The 22,289-nt window shown below is 31.6% G+C and overlaps 2 protein-coding genes across 2 annotated transcripts in view; both read right to left on the reverse strand.

Moving 5' to 3' along the window:
- The window catches only part of LOC126882933 (integrator complex subunit 9), a 33,711-nt gene extending 29,553 nt beyond the window's left edge, over positions 1–4,158 (reverse strand). The window contains exons 1-5 of the mRNA XM_050648010.1: positions 3,980–4,158; positions 3,735–3,926; positions 3,231–3,433; positions 1,805–2,006; positions 625–871 (exon numbers count right to left, since the gene is read on the reverse strand). Coding sequence (XP_050503967.1) covers positions 625–871; positions 1,805–2,006; positions 3,231–3,433; positions 3,735–3,926; positions 3,980–3,988 — 853 coding nt within the window. The 5' untranslated portion in view covers positions 3,989–4,158. The remainder of the gene's footprint in view (positions 1–624; positions 872–1,804; positions 2,007–3,230; positions 3,434–3,734; positions 3,927–3,979) is intronic.
- Positions 4,159–10,779: 6,621 nt separating this feature from the next.
- On the reverse strand, positions 10,780–20,692 carry LOC126882935 (60S ribosomal protein L23). The gene is made up of 3 exons (XM_050648012.1): positions 20,546–20,692; positions 20,273–20,356; positions 10,780–11,148 (listed from the first exon to the last, which is right to left on the reverse strand). Exons 1-3 carry the CDS (start codon positions 20,556–20,558, stop codon positions 10,823–10,825), a joined length of 423 nt encoding a protein of 140 aa, XP_050503969.1. The 5' UTR covers positions 20,559–20,692; the 3' UTR covers positions 10,780–10,822.
- Between the last annotated feature and the right edge of the window lie 1,597 nt (positions 20,693–22,289).

Consider the following 22,289-nt stretch of genomic DNA (forward strand, 5'->3'; position numbering starts at 1 on the left):
TGACATTTTCAAGTAGAATGATATTCTAGTAGTGTTTACATATCCATACCAGTGTGAATTTTACTACACGTAATTTGCCGTGTAAAGACAGAAAAAGTAGGGATACCCGTAAATTATTTGCGAATTATGTACCGATGGCCTTAACGTTTGTCGCACTTATTTAGAAACACCGTGTATTGATGAAGAACATGTCTGTTGTTAAAGTACCTAACTTTTTTATTTTTCAACATAAACGAATGAATAAAAAAGCAGAACATTAAGAAAACCTGAAGCTGTAGTTGGGTTTTAATTTCAGTATTTTATAAATGCTAGAATATTCCACAGAGTGATGCGAACTTTGAGAAAAAAAAACACAGTTTGATTCGTACAACCGGTATACAATAAAAATTTACCTGTTTAGCAACAATATTATTACAGCAACATTGTTAACGGATCACGCTATAACATATTAAAAAAATCACTTAAATCGGCCAACAGGTTTAGGAAATACGAGAGATCAAAAATGACCAAATTTTTAAGTGGGCTGATTTCTATGCACATATGTTTAGTTGTAGGAAAGGAAAGGGAATACATTTCATAAAAGTTTATTGGCATAAACAAACGTAATTATTGTCAAATGCTTACCAACAACTACACAAAGTACACCTAACATGGAATCTGGATTGCTAATTGGTGTTTGTGTAAGATCAGTCATTATGAGGACATCAGCATTTTTTAGGGATTGGTGATCCATAGGTCTTGGATGCGTAGTTAAGGTACTTGATCCACTTAAATACACAATTTTTTCATGCTCTGTACGTATTACCCAATTAGCAGAACCCAAACATAATCCTGAACTGGCTGGAATAACTGTTAGAGTACCATACACATCCTAAAATAATAAAAATCACTTAACAATCGAATTTAATTTACATAATCATTGGTAGTGAAGCATGGGTCCTGAAAGAAACATCCAAAAACAAACTCAACACATTCGAAAGGAAAGTAATGAGGAGAATACTAGGACCTGTGAGTGGAAAACGGAATCCTCAGAATTCAATACAAGCTTTATCAACTTTATAAGGAAACACCCTTGTCAGACTTCATTAGAATACAAAAATTGCAATGGGCCGGACATGTGATGAGAATGGGAGAGGATAGGCTACCAAAAAGAGCACTGAACGCTAGATTGCAAGGAAAGAGACTGGTTGGAAAGCCAAGAAAGGGCTGGGAAGACACAGTAAGCAGCGACACAGAAGCAATTTTAGTAATCCTTGTATGGAGAAGAGCAGGCACAGACATATGAGTGTGAAGGTAAAAAATAAAGGAGGCCAAGGCTCAATTTGGGCTGTACTGCCGTAGAAGAAGAAGAATCTTTGTTCTATAAATGTTTTGTAGAATTGCAATTCATTTAGTAGTTTTTTAGAAAATAAATCTTAAAAATCACTAATTAAGGTATTTTTTCAACAAAAAATTACAAATAATTCTAAAAAGAAGCATTTTTCGGAAAATTTCCAATAGAGAAAAAGTGTTTATTTCGATGAGATACGCCTAAAAAATTGAAGAGATTTGAAGCGGTTCAGTGAAATTATTATTTATATAAGTTTTTGACCTTTTTCGAGTTTAAAAAATGTTTGGTGCCTTATAAATGCAAAAAAAGTTATTCAGTATATTCCGGTTCTAAGCATCTTTTTAGGGGTAAACCACTTGCCTGTATCACTGCGGCAACTTATCGCTTAACCACCAAAATTCCATTAAAAACAATTGTCAAACAAATTATTTATATTTAAAGGAAAAAATCTTATTTTAGTATAAGTATACTTACAATTTTTTCATTATAGCCAACCATTTGTATTCTAGACAAACTAGCATTGACATTTTTCATATTATAAATTTGTTTCCAAGATTTCGGTTTAAAGGCTTCATTCAACGGATAAGGACATTTATGTACAAAACTCTTCCATTGAGTAGCAAAACTGGATTTTGGACACTGTTCAATATAAATGACTAATTCTTCTAAAAGTAACCTAAAATATTTATAAAGTATCAGTTCTAATATGGGCACCTGCAACATTGAATTATCACAAAGAAAAATTCAGTCTTGACACTAGTCTTTCCTTTTTATGATCACCAACTAAGGGGCTGTTCAAGTATTACGTAACGCAGGTGGGGGGAGGGGGGTCAAAAATCTTCAAAAATTGAGTTACATAATAGTTAAACGCCCATTACAGTGCGTTACATAGGGGGGAGGGTGGTCAAAAATGTTCAAAAATCACATTACGTAATACTTGAACAGTTGAACATACTAAGTACAGTTCAATTCCTCTCCCGAGCGGGAGGAAAAGTAGCACTTTCCTCCCTTGTTATACAAATAGCTATTATTGGCTAGAATATGATAGAATGGAACAGTTAGAATATCCACAAGCTCATCATTTGCTAAATTTAAAGGTCTTGGACTAATTTGTTTATACACAAGTAGGGGATTACATTTTATTATTATGTACATAATATATCTCAGTTTTGATGGTTAGTTGAGTTGTTAAGTATGTGCTTATTCACAGGAACTAGAGATACCTACGGTAAAGTGAGGCTACTTTGTGACACATGTGGTTACTTTGTGACAGTGGCCTCTAAAGTTAAACTTATTAACTTGGCCGAGCCATTGGAAATGCTGGAATAATCAAAATGTTTTATTTCAATAGTAGACTATGTGCACTATCTAGGGAACGATAACCAAAGTTCCTAGTGCAACTTTGCTCGTCATGTCACAGCTGATTTGATCATCGTCAAAACAGGTGATTTTAGGTTGGCGTGAAAACTTTGACTTTTGAAGAAGAATTTTTAGAAGATATTTCTACCGAAGTAAATTTATATTTTAACACAATATGTTACCTTCATTTAACATTAATATGTTGCCTGTAAAAAATGTACGGGTGTTTCTTTGTGTCACAGTTACAATTCCATATAAATATCGCAGAAAAACTTACGTGTCACAAAGAAACCCCCACCCATGGAGCTACTTTGTGACAACTTTTTTTGACATTTTCTTGATTTCTATAACATATAGCGCATTCTAGTTTTCCCTGAACATAGAGTAAATATTGAGCTTTCAGGTGATATTTTTAAAATTATAATAAACCGAAAGTGTATGTACTATATCATCACAAAACCTAAAAAAGTGTCACAAAGTAGCCTCACTTTACGGTATATAAATTTGTGAGTTTTCTATAATTCTAAAAAGTTATAAATACCTTCCAAACTGTAGTGTTGGTTCGGTGGCGTAGACTCTTCCTTTAAACCCTGTTCCTTCTGTTATGAAGGGTAGAGCCATCATACACAAATAGTTTGAAATTAATATAACATCAACTTGGGAAAAGTCTATCAATTTATCCAATGGGGGACAGAATTCTGGAGGTGAATCAACAAATACTCTATCGCCATTTTCTTTTAATTCCTGAAAAAGATTTGTTGATTATATAACATTCAAATTAACCTTTCAACTTTAACAATTTTTCACCTTTAATTTTTCCTTAACATGTTCGCTACCAAGTGACTCATAGGAGCCACATTGATTTTTTGCATAGGCCAGCATCTCACCCATGAGCGCGTTACACATAATGGCAATTTAAATAGCTCTGGTCTGTGAGGACGAAACTTAAATACCCCCTTGGTAGCGAATGGGTTCAGGATATATCTCAGTGTGTGCGTTAGTACCTCACTTTTTAATAGCTGAATGTATAAAACTATTTACTTACACCTTCCAGATCAGGATCTGTTGTGTCACTTGGCATCCAGTTTGGCAAATTGCTTAATTTATTTGAAGGCACAAAAGATAGTGGTAGGAAATTCAATAACGACTGCATTGAAAGACCACAGTCTAACATCATGGTTATTTCCCGAAAAGTTAGTATATGACATGGTTTATTGGGATCGTTACTTAAACAATACTAAAACATAGGTGGATTAAAACTTACATTGATATTCTAAAGAAAATACTTACCAATTTCATTTTCTAAGAGTAAATACAGATATTTATATGCAAACACTTATTTTCAATTATACTTTTGGTTAACCATGATCTTTATATTCCCTCAATTTTAAACCTTTCGGCAAATAAAACTATTTTACTTTTAATATTAATGTAAATATAACCTCACTATAAACTCTTCTTATTATGAAGCCATGATTGTTTAATGTCAAATGTCAAGTAAAATTAAAAAGAAGAAAGAGCGTCAATAACAGAACACCTAAAATTCAAAACACAGAATATAAAATTAGACGCATAGAATTTCATTTCGTTCCGTCCTGCATTTTTTATTATAATCCACACATAGAGTATAGGTTAAATATTAGCATAGAGAGCAATGTCATTCAGAGCGAAGTGACGACACCATCTTTTTTAAGGTGGATTTTCACAGATCCGATGTCCGACGGTACGATGATACGATAGAAATTTCAGAGAATTTCATTGGCTGAAAGGTGACAGTTGGGTTTTCGTACGAAATTAAAAAGTCATCGGAAGAAGTTAAAATTATTTTAACTTTTTGCACGAAATCGGATGAATTTTGACACTGTTGACATTCTATCTTGAACGTCTTGAACTTGTGAAGTGTTTATGTTTTTGATCTTAGACAAGGAAAGAGAGAGGACGAGTAATCCTATGACCAAAAGTGAAGCCAAACTGACACCAGAGATTTTGATCATCGACGTATCTTTGGGGTAATAGGGAGTTTTTGTGCACACAAATACGTAAACGTAACGCATCTTTTTGACATATACGCTTGCGCATTAATGGTTGAACTCCCGTATCGCGATACGTATTACCTAAGGTTACGGACTGGTACGTTAGGTTTATACGCATCCCTATCGAGCCGAAAGTCACCGAATGCACACGAGGATCTTGCCCGATTACCTACCAAATGAACATTTTATCAGCGTACTACCTGTTTATAAACATTTTAAGGTTATATTGGTTATTGGTTTAGTCCTTAGACAAGGATCCTTGTCTAAGGTTTAGTCTATTTGAGTAAAATTATTCTGTGTTTGTAATTGGAAATTGGAGCTTCATAATAGATTTAAAATTTTATTGTTTTTAAGTTGTCTATTAATAAAGCAAAACAAACAAATCTTGTATTAATTTAAGAAATACAGTGATCACCAAAATTAATAACTAGATAAACAAATGACCTAGTTTCAGTAAAATGTTCAAATAAATATTACCACACTATTTACATTATACCTACTGGAATTCTGATGTAGGTATACAATAATTTACAACTAAAAAGTAGGTATAAACAAAAATAAAGCAATTTTAACCTAAGGAAAAATAATATTTTTATATTTAAATAGAAGCAATTAAAACCATACAATTTCATCATTCATTTATCTTTTTTTACATTTGTATATTAATTGTATATTGTGTGAACATTGTTTTATTTTTTTAAATGTCAACGGAATTTAAAAATGACTTTACGATTTGCTTTACGTTACGTTAAGGCAGTTACAAAAACTACCTATTTTAACATTCATCCTCTACGACACGTTAGTTGCTTTACGTATACGGAGATGCGTACGTTACGTAGCAACAAAAACTCCCTATTGTTATGCATTGAGTATTTAAAATAAAAACATGAAATGTATTTAAAATGAAGAATTTGTGTACGGTAAATGTTTTATTAAGTTTCTCATATTACGTACATATGTTTCAATACATACATATGGTTTTATTACGAATTTTAGATGATGATTTACTTTATTTTTTATGAAATTTTAACCTTCAACGAACACCCACCACTGGCAACCCATTGTTATTTTTGACGTGACCGCCATGTTTCTGGTGACAAACAAACCAAAAACCGGCTTCACTTTTGGAACGTGTGTGTTAAATGAGTGTTACCCGTCCTCTCTTTTTTCCTTGTCTAAGTTTTTGATATATTGAAATGGAACAACAAAATCGTAATTATAAATGGATGTTGGTCTGAAACTATTTTCTTGTGACATTTTTGTAATTAACTATTTTTAATGAGAAATAAGCCACAATTTTAATAAAAAAAATGATTTTATTTTTTAGTAAAATTGTGGCTTATTTCCCATTAAAAACAGTTAATTATAAATGGATGTGATGGTACTTCTAACAATAACTCACATTTTTATCCTCTTCAAACAGATAATTTGACGAATCCATGATGATCCAAACAATAATAAGAATAAAATCGAAATAAAACTATCTATCTGTTCCTGTTCAATATCCAACAGCAAACATTTGTATCAAATATCAATCCATGGAATGATCTGACATATTACACAAATGTCAAAAAATTTCGGATACGACAATCAAATATAATCGTACGAAAAGAATTCGTATTTCGTGTCTTCGGATATCGGATCTGTGAAAATTAGCCTTTAGTGCTGTTTCACTCTTGAAGATGAAAATATAAACAAGATGCAAATATAAACAAATCATCCGTTAATTATCAACGTCGTTTGAATGCTTGTCGGGTGTGTTCATTTAATGAATGATTTATTTATATTAATTCATTACATCAATAACAATATTTAATTATATCAAAATACGTTATCCCAATTACATCGGCCATTTTCATGCAACTGCACTGCCACCTACAGTCGATTGAGTACGCGAATACGCTCTGAGCTTCGCTGGTGGCGCTCCTAGCGGATTACTGGAATTATCTTTCACCGGTAATTTTTAAATTTAGTATTTAATTGTTATCGCTTAACATTTACAACACAAAAAATTAATTAAATTGTAATCGATTTTTTTAAAATTTTGCTAATCATTTTGACGTTCTATTGATAAAATATGAATTTCTTACTTCGGATACTTTCACAATTATCGTGTAGATGGCGCTAAGATTTTTAGATTAAATTATAATTACATATTATACGGAACATTAAAAAAACTTAAATTCAGTATTTAAAACGTAAGTATTCGCTCCGAGCGTTAACAAAGTGTCAAAGCAAAATCGACCGACCTGCTCATGGTGGCGGTTTTTTGAAATTTTATAAGGACGCTTTGTGTATGTTTAAATGAGACATTTAAAAAAATGTCGTGTCACGCTAGTGATATTATGTATTAATATAAACAGAAAATAAAAACGCACTATAAATTCTTCACTTTCCAATATTGATTATCAGTTTGATTTTGTATGCATAACCTCACTATTGCAGTTTATGTCAATAAATATTTATTAACGAAAAAGAAAATATTTTGTTGCACTATAAATTACAGTATAAATTAATAACTAATGAATTCTAACAATTGTATTCGGTTATTATCACTACAAAATAAAATATTCAAGTTTAACAAAATAATCCCATAAGACTCAATGTTAAAACGTCCTTACAAAATCTGACAGCGTATCACGTGACTGTACGTAGAGGGGAGACGCACGGAGCCAATATTTAAGGTAAAAATATATACCACAGCTTTGACCAACTAATATTTTTTATAATTAATGTTTTTAATTTTAATTTTACATTAATCACTTTGACATTTATGTCAAATTTCCGGTAAACGTTTACAGACTTGCCACTAACTGGCGCTCGAGAATTTGTAAATATCCCCTCTACGTACGAGCTCACAGCGGATACGCTCTGAGCTTCGCTGGTGTCGCTCCTGGCGGATTAATAATTCAACTTTCACTGGTAATTTTTAAATTTATTATTTAATTGTTATCGCTTAATATTTACAACGCAAAAAAGTAATTAAATTGTAATCGATTTTTTTAAGATTTTGCTAATCATTTTGACGTTCTATTGATCAAATATGAATTTCTTACTTCGGATACTTTCACAATTATCGTGTAGATGGCGCAGATTAATTTATAATTACATATTACGGAACATTAAAAAACTTAAATTCAACATTTAAAACGTAAGTATATTTAAGGTAAAAATATATACCACAGCTTTGACCAACTAATATTTTTTATAATTAATGTTTTTAATTTTAATTTTAAATTGATCACTTTGACATTTATGTCAAATTTCCGGTAAACGTTTACAGACTTGCCACTACTGGCGCTCGCGAATTTGTAAATATCCCCTCTACGTACGAGTTCACAGCGTATAAACACCGAACAACCTATCAATAAAGAGATAGTATTTTCCCGTAACTCAAATACGTCCGAGTTCGCGCATTGATTACGTAACTGGAGACCGGAAGTTGAATTTGAATTCTTGTTAAAGTTAAATGGGATTTGTATACATTATGTGATGAAATTATTTAATTAGCAAAATAACATTAAACTTCAATGTATTCGAAAAGAATTTAGTGTCGAGATTCGAGTCGAAATAACTGTCAAAGATACAATATAAAATACAACCGCGAACAATTCAAAGTAATCGGCCATTACGAATGATTACGAACCATTACGAACTTGCCGGTCTCCAGTTACGTCACGACTTCCGGATGTGCAACATATTATCTTGTTATTTATAGTATCATGATAATCCATAACATCTCTATTTTCTCATTTGTTGTATTTCTGCCATTTTAGTACATAATTATTGTATTAATGCATTTCCATACATCAATTCTATCGTTCATTCTAATCGCATCCTATTTCTTTCTACTTCATCCATCAGTGGCGTGCTGGCCATATAAATGAAGCGGTGCAATCACTGAGAGGCTGCGACCTCTTGAGGCGGGTCGAATAAATATTTTTCAGAAAAAACATGATGATGATGAATGATATCCATCCCGCTCTAACTCTTAAAGGCCGCGTCTCACCATCAAATAATTTGATCAAACAGTTTGAGCAAACTTGACGTACTTGAGGAAGTACGTCAAAGTGACGTCACAATTGCAGTTTTTTTGAAATTCTAAAAATCTGTGCTCTCACTATCAGTCTAGTTTGATCAAATTTTTTGTATTGAGTTAACTTGTTTGTACTTTATTTAAAATTAAAATTTTTCATTATTATCCACAATGAACACTCAGGATGTGACGTCACTAACTGTCAAGTTTGATCAAATTATTTGATGGTGAGACGGGGCCTTTAACGCATACATTTCCCCGTTTTATTTGTAGTGCTAACTCTATCCTTACATGAACATTCCAAATAATCAGTCCTATCTTCTAAGTTTCCTCTCTCTTCAAGAGCTTGTCTCCACTGTTCTGGTTTTGTAATAAACCCCATTTCAATATTTCTTTACAACCCTCAGAATAAATTACTTATCAGTCACTCCCACTAGTTATTATTCCCTCATACATCTCACACAATCTTCACCAGAAACTCCTTTCTTATTGAGCGCTCACCATAGAACCTCCCGAGGAACTCGGTCATTTGCTTTCTCAAGATTAATTAATACCAGATAAATGATTGTTTCTTTATTCCAACATTTTTCTATATCATACCATTCCCCACCTGATATTTGGTTTCTTCAGGTATGTATTTAAATTACTCTCTCATATTTTTATGTCCCTGTAGTTATTGTGCATTGTTGTACTGCTTTTCTATTCGTCTGGCAATTGTCCCACTTCCATAATTCTACTAAACAAACCAACTTCTCTCTGTATACCTCCTAACGCTGTCCACACTTCCCCATCCGATCCAGCTGCTTTACCTTTCTTTATTTTTGAGATGACTGATGAGTAACTTCCCGGTTTGTTTTTTGGTAACCATTAGTGTTCTGTTATGGTTTTGTCAAATTCTTTATTTTCTAAACTGAAAATGAACTTTTTCGTCCCATTCATCGTAAATTTTATAATTCATATACCTAATATTTTATTACTTTTATCTTAGATAGAATCGGATTAACATCTTGTTTTATTGTTCTTTTTGCTGCATGGTTTTATATCTTTGCTTCACTCCCAGGTACATACATATTATCAAATAATCTAGAAGGGTACTGCCCTGTAACGTTTCAGCATAGGATTTTGTGCATGTGGCCTGACAATGACTACAGTATTTTTTAGGGACAAATAAACATGACCATCTGTTCCATTCAAACTCTTCTTCTAGGAGAGTATATTTATATTCTTTGGTATTACAGTTAGACTCCCTCTAAAACGACAACTGAAATGGCGGACTAATTACCTCGTTATATAAAACAATAATATTGTGCATACATATCAATATATATAGTTTTCAGTGAAGCCATTCAGAGCAATGAGATGCTAAATATTGTTTCCTCAACAATAAGGCTTCGCCATCATAAATTGTAAATTTTCTTAAAATATTCAATATCGGTCGATAAACAGAACAGGGAAAAGTTTATTATAGGCGGTGGATTTTATTATAGCACTATCCTCGATAACTACACAGATGGTTAGGATTTCTATATACACTAAGTTGGGGTATTTATTTATAGCCATTACACCGCTAAAACAGGTAAATATACATATTCTATGATTTCATTTTTCCTCGTTAGAGGTGTTACAGTTCAATATGAATTTCATGTGACATCTAGTGTACCTCGTTATAAGCAAAACCTCGTAATAACAGTGTTCGTTATAGAGACTACTGTATAATGTGGATCGTAGAGATGTGTATAAAAATTTCTTGCCATTGATTGCAGTTGCTTCTTTTCAAACTTCTTTCCTAAAGTTTTTCAATAGCAGTCTCTCATATAATTCTATATATCATGGATTCATCACTAATTTAAGTGAAAATGAAGGATTATTCACAAAAAAAATACAATTATTTAGTACAGATGAATTAAAAAATGAAAAGCTGAAAACAAAAAATTGCTCTTGTGTCATTTTTTACATTATTTCATGAATAAATTGTAAACTTACATAGGTTCTATAAAAAATGTATTTTAAATAAAACAAAATTAAGAACAATATCCTATTTTATTTTTCTTAAACATATACACATCAAGCAATACTGCTTGCATTTGATGCAATTCTGGGCCATAAATCTGCACATTCTTTTGCAACTGGACCAGTGATGGCTGATCCTTTCATTTCACCTTTGTTATTGACTATAACCCCAGCATTATCTTCAAAGTAAATGAAGACACCATCCTTCCTTCTAAATGGTTTCCGCTGCCTGATAACTACTGCAGGCATGACTTTTTTCCTGAGTTCTGGTTTACCCTTTTTGACTGTGGCTACAATCATGTCACCAGATCCTGCAGCTGGCAGACGGTTAAGTCGTCCACCAATACCTTGTACAGCGATAACATATAAGTTCTTTGCTCCTGAAAAAGAAAAAAAATTGTAAAACCCTTTTTGGAATTTAATGGTATTTACTAAATTACACTTTTATTTTATCATAGTTTTCTGATTATTTCCTGGATACTTCAAAAAATTGTCAATAGTTTTTAGGATTTCTTTTTTTCAGTTATAAAATGACGCAACTCATTTTGCCATATTTGCGTAAAAGGTTGTGTAATGGGGTGTTAGCGATACGCTTCAAATTTACTAAGCGAAACAGACGTAACTCGCGTTGTTAAAGCGGTTTCATGTGAGATACATCTGTTTCGCTTAGTAAATTTGATGTGTATTGATATAAACACCCTATTACACAACCTTTTACGCAAATATCGCAAAATGAGTTACATTTTGGCTTAGGAGGGCAGTATACCTATTTTCAAGGTTCATAAGGTGTTGCACTAACTTTAACTTCCCAACCATACAGCTCACACACAATATTAACACGTTAATCGCCCAAATGAAGCGAAAAATATCCCACCCCCAGGCCCAACTTAGTTTTTCTAGTAAATCATTAAGTTTTTACACTGGATATGATGTACTGTCTGTTATAAAGTGCTAGGTTAAAAAAATTCTCTAAAAATGTATTTTGAAAATGACACCCTACTTATGGGTTTCAGATCCCCTGACGACCGAGCGCCGTGAAACCCGAATATCGGTTGTCATTTTTTTTAACAAGTCTGCGTGTGCTAAAATTGCAGATGTTTTATTTAGTTTACAATCCATTCGTTGAAACTTGTCGGTACTTTAAGGAAAAGTAGAAAAAACAATCCAAAGGATGTAGAGTATTGTAGAGGCCCAAAAATGAAATAAAGGACACATTTACGCAAAGGAAAGTAATACAGGGGTAGGTGTTTTAAAATGGCAGGATAAACGTGATATTCTTTGTCTAAGCACTATTCGTACTGACACAAACACTAAATATACAAGAAGAGGAACAGACTTAGAAAATCCATCTCTTATAGTTGACTATAATTTTATTATTAAGTCATTCATAGATCTATCCGATCAGTTGAAATCATATTCTTCCCCTTTTTGTAATATACAAAACGGCGACAAATGCCAAAATATCAATAACGGATTTTAGACAGAGCATTGCTTTAAGTATGTTACAAATCGATGAAGTAGATGTCCGGAAAGTGCCGGAAAATTATAACAGAAAGCATATTTCACATGCAGTTGCTTCAAAAGATCATCGAAAATGTAATGTTACGCGAAAATTAGCGGTAAAAAGGCAGATAAACCGCTCAGAAGAAAGGACCAGAATCTAAATTTTCATGTGATGCATGTAATAAGTTTTATTGTTTGTTATGTTTTTTTTATGTTCACCATTGTTCTGTATAATTAATAAAAACTTTTTATTATTTAATTAAAATAAAAATATTTTTTCATAAATCCTTATAAACTTTTTTGAAAAATTTTTAATCATAGTAAACACATAAAAGTGCCGAGCTCATTCACTAGTATTGCCTGCCAGGCCCTTCTGTAAAAACTTTCATATAGATAAATGCGTTTCGAAGCACTGCGGTTGGGTTGTGGGCTTTGATGTTAACGCTAGTAGTGAAGGTTGCCCTATGGGTGTCGGGGCGTATACGACCACAGTATCTGAAACCCAAATGTCGGGTGTCATGGCGATTAACGTGTTAAATCATTTTTTGTTAGGTTTGCGAATTTTAGAATGTCTACTGTTTAATAAACAAATTCCTTGTTTAATATGTACTTTTTTCAAAATTTTGAAAAATATGCCTTATGTTGTAATGTACAACCAAAGAGGTAAGCGCCATTTTGTACTTTTCGAGTTATAGTAAAAACCCTTCTCTCTTTCTATATCTGCATCATTTGGTGTTGAAAGGAAGCAAGCACTGATGCACTGCATGGATATAGTTTATACTGTCAATCTGCATTTAACACAAAATAACGCAGATATAGAATAAGAGTAGGGTTTTTTTACTATAACTCGAAAGGTAGAAAATGGCGCTTACCCCCTTTCAACAATAAACGACTAATTTATACATTTAACACTTTTGCTGCCGAACTACCCAGAGGGAGAACGCCTGTGCATTACAAAATCTCGGAGGTCGAATCTTTCCCTCTGAACACCCTCCGGATTTTTAATTCGGTGTTCGCGCAGTACAGAAAAAAGATCCTGAATGTGTCCGGAATAGCCTCTCGACGTTCGAGGATTTTGTTTCGGATTTTAGGTTCACACAGGTGCACAAAATATTTGGGAAGAATTTCTTGACATTCTCCAATTCTTAACCTAAAATATTGTTCTGTTAAACAACTTGTAGATGTAGATTCTGGTTTTTAAAGTTTTAAAATTATGTAAAGTGTTGTATCATTTAAATATTCTTCAAACAAATTTTAATATTTTTTATATTAAAGCTTTTTTAGTTGTTTTTGTCAATGTTTTCCATTTCGTACGTTTATAAATAAGTAGGTACCTTTTTCTAGTATTATTTTCATTCGATATTCGATAATTATCTATTATACCCTATTCCACGAGCATATGCTTGTTTTGGATTACTTCGACAACGAATGTTTTACTGTGCAAAATAAGAAGAACGAAAGTAAATTGAAAATTACATTGTCGTTTATTGGAATAATTATTAGCGCCACTTACTTTCGTACTTCTTATGTTGCACAGTAAAATTATTCGTTGTCGAAGTAATCCAAAACAGGCATGTTCGTGGAATGGCCCATAGGGTAGTATGTATTACAATAAATTGTACTCTGTTTTTACTTAATTTCTTCTATCTAGATGAGCTTATAAGTACCTACATATTCTTGTGGTTTATTTTTCAGTTTAATTTATGAGTTAAATTAGTCTCTTATTGAATATAATGAAACATAAACAACACATCAAACTTATTCTGAAACTATTTCTTGTGTCTTGTTATATTTCATTATTTTTGTGGTGTAATAAACCACAACACAATGCCACAGCCTATCAAATTTAATACATACATATCAAAATTGGAAATGATTGCTTTACTAAATTATTCCTTCCTTCAGATGATGTTCAACCCCCAGGAAGTTAAAGGTAATTTTTATATCTAAATATCAACAATCTTTTACTCTCTACAAAAATGCAAGCCGGATTTCGGCATGGAAATACCACATTATATTGTCGAAATAATAAAGAAAGACCCTAATCAAATTGCTAACTTCTAAGAAAGGCATTGGATTATTGAATAGAAAGTTAATCCTTTGCTGGTTGCTGTTATTCTCTTTCTCTTTGTTGACATACAAGTTTGTTGCATTTGCATTTTTTTTGACATTGATTTCGAAATAAGAAAGGGACAACAAAAGGCTACCTTCTCTAACCTTAATGTATGCAACCCGTCATAACATTACGAATCCGAAAATTGTTTGCGGAGCGAAAAATCCTGAGCATGTCCAGGATAAGTTTACGTTGACGCCTGCGCATTGGAAACTAATCCCGAACTTACTCTGAATACATTCGAGTTGTACAGCACGAACACTGCTATAATCAGTATATTTTGAAAACAGCAGTATTGTAAATTGTTACTGAGAATCAGTGGCGGCTGGTCAGAGGAGGCAAGGGAGGCTTAGCCTCCCCATAAATTTTTTACACACGCTACACTGTTTTGTTTACTTTGCTATTTTGCTTCGCATTAGAGATATCGCAAAAAGTTATTTGAACAAGCTGTTCCAAATAATACTCTAACCCCACATACCAAATTTCAGCACAAAATTCGCATTTTCAGTTTTTTCATTATTTGTAGTCAGGATCTTAAAATCGCAGGAGGCTGCTGGCCGGAAAATCTCACTTGCTAATGCTCCGCGTAGCTCAGCAGCGTTTAAGGATGGTTTAAGGAGACCCAGTCTCCTTAGAGCTGCACATCGCTTAACGTACACGCTGCCCGGTGATTGGGCAAGTGAGATTATTCGGCCAGCAGCCTCCTCTGCAGATTTTAGGATCTTCACTACAAATAACGAAAAAACTAAAAGTGCGAATTTTGTGATGAAATTTGGTATGTGTGATTAGAATAATATTTGGAACAACTTGTTTAAATAACTTTTTCCGATATCTGTAATGCAAAGCAAAATATCAGTATTTTACTGTGTTTATGCATTCGCAGAGTAAGCCGCTTTTAGAATTAAAAAATTCAGTTGAGTATCTTAAACAATGTAAACCTTCAACCTGTATGGACTGCAAAACTTCAAATCTGTATTTATTTTGATATGCATATCTACTTAAAGAGATAGAATTGCTAACAAATAAACGACACAAACTTTGGTAATACACTTTTACAATTATACTAACTATTTTTAAAATGATATATTATGAAATAATTATGAATTATGATATTACAAAATGTAAATAAAAATTGGTCAAAAAAATGGGGCCTTAAATTACATTTTTTTGACAGATTTTTTTTGCTAGTGCAAATTTGTCTAGATAATTTACAGTTAGGTATAGCCTCCCCTATTGAAAAAATCACGAGCCGCCACTGCTGAGAATATTTTAAAAATTAGGAATTTATATTTTGAATGCTAATGAAGTTTTTAGACATCTTCAAGTTTGTGGATGGAACTGAGAAATTTAAAATAAATAATCATAGTACACAATGCTAATTGAAAGAAAACAGGAATTTAAAATAAATAATCATAGTACACAATGCTAATTAACATGTTATCTTTTCTACATTAGTTTCAATGAAGTTTTTAGACATATTCAATTTTGTAGAAAGGAAACTGAGGAATTTAAAATAAATAATCATAGTACACAATGCTAATTAACAGTTATCTTTTCTACATTAGTTTCAATGCAAGGTGTTTGTTGCAAACTTATTAAATCTGAAAATTATTTTAATTAAATGCACATCTGAAAAGTACTCCTACTTAACATATAGTAGAGAGGAAATGAATATAAAAAAATGCACAGACAATTTTATATTACAGCTTACTTAATTTCAAAGTTAATGATTAGTAAGTATAACAATAGAGAGTTATTGCCAACGTCTTTTAAGTCGACCTGTAATAAAAGATCCTTTATTTTGACATATAAGCATGCGCAGTATTGCGTCTTTTATTTTTGTCTTTTAATAAAATACAGGCCGCCTGTATTTAAGGAAAATTAGAGGACACCTTTATTTTAATAAAAGTTCCTTTATTTTGACATAACGTGTCAAAAATGTGAAGAAAGGTCTAACTTCACTTGTATTTTGAATTTATCTTGTCGCTTCTTTGGATTGATAATTTATGTATTGTGGGATTGATATTTGATTAAACTTTCATTATTAAAGTTGTATGTTGGGTTTTATTTATTAAAAACAACTCTAAGTAATATTCTGAGATATAGATTATTGATGTTTTGACCCAAACGAATATAGAAAAGAACATTTTATTGAAGCTTGAGTTATTACAAGAAGTTGTAAAAAGGAATATTACGTAAATAATTTTAAATTGTTACTAATTACAATGATCAGACTTAAAATATCAGTAACTCATTTATTAAACTCAATATATTTTACATTTTTCTATAGAAATAAATATTTATTGAAGATATAAGAGATTGAAGATATAAGATCAATAAATTTTAATGAAAGTTAGGATTTGTTAAAATTCTAGATTCAAAAGAGTTCTATTCAACAGATATATAACAACAGGTTAACAAAATAAAACACAGGTTCAAGTATTTATTTTTGAAAATTTAATCTTTTATAGATTAGAATCTATAAAGTTTTTAATCAAAAGTATTAATACACTTTCATTTTCATGCCATCTTCTTCTTTTGGTTTATCCGTTTCGAATGTTGGAAATCATATGGTATAGCAATCGTAACCTTGCTAGCTGCGATTCGAAACAGTTTCATTGATATTCTCCCTCTACCAGGTCTTCACTTACCTTTGACTGTACCTTGCAATATGTACTGCAGCAGGAAGTAACAGTGCTGATTTATCATGTGTCCCAGATACTGCAGTTTTATGCGTTTAATGGTAAACACAATCTCCAATTCCTTCTTCATTCCTCCTTGTTCGTGATCCATTTCGTGCCATCAGTATTTGTTTATTTAAACATTGCCAAAAAAATTAATAAAAACCAGCATAAAGCTTAATTCTTCTATTATCTTTTTGTATATCGGGAAGTTTATCTGACAGATTAGAGGTCTTTTCATTTTCAGATAACTAATTATTGGGAAGTTTATATAACAGTATCCTTAGTATCTGTCTTTTCAGCTCCGGATAACTAGTTAACAGGAAGTTTTTCTCTGTCAGATATCTATTAGTATCTAATCTGTCAGATAAACTTCCTGATAACTAGTTATCTAGAGGTGAAAAGAAAGAAAGAGAGGGCCATAATGGATAAAAGATCGAAACGCCAATAGCATGTATGTATATATTTATAAATTTATTATTTAAAACCTGCTAATGATCATAAAATACTTAAAATCAGTCACCAATATAATATTTATATTTATTTATAAATTTATTAACAAACTGCAGTCCAATAAAAATAAAATTAGTTTAAACGCTAGCTTTAAATGTCGAACAATAATTTTAAACAAACACACACACAATTTAGTCGCATTAGATTAGCTCCTGGTTGAAAATGTACTGCCACAGCTTCTATATCAATATCAACAGCACACTCATTTGCCAGTATTTCAACGTTTTCTCTATTATGTACTACTGCAATATGTAAAACTGAACAAGCTGATATTATTCTTTGAATAAAAGGTAACTTGCATGTCATTACATATGGTAAAATGGGAAATCTCTTCACAATACCAAATGTTCTTTCAATAACAATTCTTGAAGGGATTTGTGATGGATTATAAAAACACAACTTCTGTCTGAAAATTCTGGAATGGTGTCATTCGGTAGTTGTAGTTGAGGAATGGATATCCACTATTCCCTAATAATATATTCTCCAGAAATTCCCCATTACATATACCCATAATGCAAAAGTATTTAAAAACTCCTAAAATAGTATTTCCAATTTATTGCACTTCCATATTATTGAACGATGAGTATTATGGGATATATTATGTTGTTCTCTAAACATCTTTAAATGACAAAATAATTAAATTTAACGTTTTACTCTTCAATTATCTTATTTTAATTTATATCGACAAATGGAATTTTATAGGTTATTTTTATATTTACAAAAATATTTCATGTCATTTGTCAAAATAAAAGATTCTTTAACTGCGTTTGCAATACCACTCTTTTAGACCCGTCCTGTATTTGTCCTTTATTAAAGTATCCTGTAATAAAGGATCCTTTATTTGCCGGTGGCAATAACTCTCTAATAAGGGGGAAAACTCTTTACAAAATTAAATTATCAGAGAGAAAAATTACATCTTTTTATGTACAACCTGTCTGAAGTTTGGAGTGAGTTTAGTGCAACTGAGTCTCATTAGGGAGTTTAGATATTCATCTGTTAAGTGAAGAGTACAGGGGAAAAACAAGGAATGTCACATTTTATACATATTGAGATAAACACCAATAAAGGTTTAATTCTTATGTTATCTAAAAACTACTTAGAATATTCTTAGCAGAATTCTAGCAATTATTGGTCTATAATCTTAATATAATTAATAGATATTAAGTTATTAATTTAATAATGCACCAAAAAACTGCTAACATTCCTTATTTTTGTCCAGTGGCGTGAAGACAATCCTGGTCCTTCGTCTGGATACAAATTCTTAAAAAATTTATATAGACTGATCTTTCTGGTTATTGTTCTGAATCGATAGTCTAGTCGATAGTACTCAGTTTTTGCTACCACATGGCGAGAAAAGCCAAAATTCATGAAAAAGTGACATTCCTTGTTTTTCCCCTGTACTCTTCAAGTGAGATCTCTACCGATTTTTTTCTTGATAAAGCGGCTTCGCACATATAAGTTGAGCCATACATAGTACACAATTTCATTGCCAAACATTTTCAAAATTACCAAACACTAGGTATATTCTGAATTTATTGACGGTCCACACAAAACTAGCTTACGGTCCGGATGCGGACCGCAGTACGCTAATTGGTGACCCCTGTCCTAGAGAAGCTTGATTTTGACCAGAATAAACCACCAATGATCACTTACTAGTGATAAATTACCTAATAGAGATGTCCACAAAATACACCAGACCATTGGCATTGATATTAGAGGAATATGAGAAGGCATTTACCATAAGTCAGCAGAGAATGTTAAAAAGCATTGACATAATGCTGAATAGACCATCTTTACATTCTAATATAATCAAATATATCTACCAAAATGCCATGGCTATGAGACATTGTCTCTTGAAAGCTATTCATAACATTTTCAGAACATAATTCTATGACCACAGATTTGAATAAGTATGTATCAACATAAATACGGAAGCTCAGTCATTTGAGATCAACAGGTAACATCCTTATGGGGATAGCCAAAACAGTTAATACAAATCCACTGACACCGTGGTTCTGATTTTCTTACTACTAACAACAGGTAATACTACAGATTGTGCCTATTGACTCTAAAACTGTTTAAAAAAGGCCAACTGGGAGAAAATCATTAGAAAATGTTTAGGCAAATTATGTAGGAAAGAACCTTTCTGAACAGACAATTCTCACTATCCCATCTAGCTATTATGAAAAAACGTAACACAACTTTCTTTTAATTATTTTTAAGTTCAGAATCATTTTATAAACATTGCATTTGAAAATCTGTCCACCATAAATCAAGAATGAGCTTAGGTTTCTAGCTTAAGCCTTAAAACTATAACGAAAAGTCACATCTATATAAATGTACACATTGAATGTAACATAACACTGAAGACTTTTTTAATAAATTGTTTGAAACTCAACAATAAGCAATCTGATTGTAATACAGTAAATGAAGAGCAAGGAAATCCATCTTAATAACAAAATTAAAATAATTGAAGAATATCTAGAAATCAGAAATGGACATGTAAGACAAGCAATATTCCAAGAAAAAGTATAGCGAATTGAATCAAACAAAATAATACCAGTTTTTACAATTAAGTTATTACTTAAATAATTTAAAAGGCTCAGTTAAGAATATAATGACTGCCAGAAGTTTTGAAACCTGAGTCGAGTAGGATTTTAACAATTTTATAATTTTAACATAAAAAATTCTCACCTGTATTATCTGCACAATTAATTACTGCTCCTACAGGAAGAGCAAGGGAGATCCTAAACTTCGCTCCCGCGGAACCACCACGTCCTGAAAAACAATACCAGATACATAACCTGTTCCATCAAAAATTCCAATTAATAAGTACACTGAGGTAAAAAATAGCGTCTGAATTAAATATAAAAATACTTAGTGAGGATTAAACGATATTTATTTTTAATAAAAATACTCGGATGATTTATAATTTTTAAGATGATCTTAGAAAATTTCAAAACATACCTCTCTTGGACATTTTGTATTATTGAAAGAACTTATTTTGACAGCAGATAGACAGGCGTGAAGTTTGCTTTCTTTCTTCCTTGATCATGAAACACTGATCTCATCATTAGTGTTAAACAGCTAAAAATCCTTATAAAAGAATATTATGTCTAAATCCTGACTCACTACTTTGTGCGGTGTAATTTGGGTTGCCTATATGAACTTGAATCGGCGAAATGGGCATATAAATAATAAAGTTTTGCTGTATGTATTAACACCGAACAACGTATTAACTACTTTAAAAATTGACATTGTAAGGCATGAATGAATTAAACACCTATGTAAACTCAATTCGCCCTACCGAGATTCACTTTGACACATTCGGAATAGGAAACATACAACACAAAAATTCCTACCTCACACTATTAACTGCTAAAATCCACTTAATCTTTCATTAAAAAAAGAAGAATTATTAGAAATAGTGGGAGTGTCTACTAGTCGCATAAAATTTTGTGGAGTTTATTTCTACAAAATATTTTTATTTTGTACAATAAACATTTTCTCATTTGTTATCAATACATTATAATGATGTAAAGAAATAATTATTGATTGGCGTAAGGTTTATGTTATTTTATGTCTGTTACTATTAATAATATTGGCTATGAGTAGGTGCGTTGGTTGTGTAGTAATTTCCAGTCACTTCTGACAACTGAACTTTCCAAAAAAGAAATTACTAACGTCAGTGTCAAAGTGAATCTACATAGAGCGAATTCAGTATAGTACCTTTTTGTAGATGTATTTAAAAATGAAACTGAAAAGTTATTACTATAAAGAGTGATATGTATGTTTAGAAATAAAAAAATCACAAATTTTATTAAATTTAAGAAAGTTTTTGGGTAATTTTTTTTCTCAATCATCCACTCTTTTTGCACATTTTATATTTTTAACTTGGTATCAGAGCTGAGGGCAGTATCATAGCCACCTTTACTTTACAAGCCATGAAGTTGAAACTTGGCAACATCTAAGCGTAGACCGGTTAATTCTGACAGTTCTCATTTATAGGGCTTTTCATTCACAGTCATTTGTTTCGAGCTTCTGTCATATGTCGTATAATCCGTGTATTGACAGAAGCTTGAAACAAATGACAATCGATGAAAAGCCCTATTTTTAAATGTTTTTAAATAATATTCACTGTATTTACAGAAAAACTCAAACATTTTACAATATTTCGTGCTCCAAATTATAAAGAGTATTAAAAGGTATGTATTAAGATGATTTTAGTTCAATATAATATATTTTATAGTATAATATATTTTTATATAAACTTACGTGCATATAGAAATGCCTCCACTTAAATTTTTTGTCATTTTTGATGTCTTATATTTACTAAACCTGTTGGCCGATTCAAGTGATTTTTTTAATATGTTATAGCCTGAAATTGGGACTATAAATAGTCCCAATCTTGAAAAATTATTTTTGCAGCACAATTGTCACCTGAAGCTGTTATCATGTTTAGTAATGAAAAGTTTACAACATGAAGGCTTTCATTTAAATTTTGAATTTGAGTGTGAATGTGGGGAAAATGCCTTCAAAGTTTATTCTGCTATTATAAAAATTATGTGTAATATTGTTTTAAATAATTATACAAAAAACAAAAATAGCAGCCATCAAAGTGATGAATTTTCAAAAAAGTATAAAAAGAAAAGTAATGCTAAGGGGAATAACAAAAAAAGAAAGTTATCGACTCTAATAAACCCCAACACTT

Source organism: Diabrotica virgifera, chromosome 4, assembly GCF_917563875.1.
Source record: "Diabrotica virgifera virgifera chromosome 4, PGI_DIABVI_V3a".
Classification (NCBI taxonomy): domain Eukaryota; kingdom Metazoa; phylum Arthropoda; class Insecta; order Coleoptera; family Chrysomelidae; genus Diabrotica; species Diabrotica virgifera.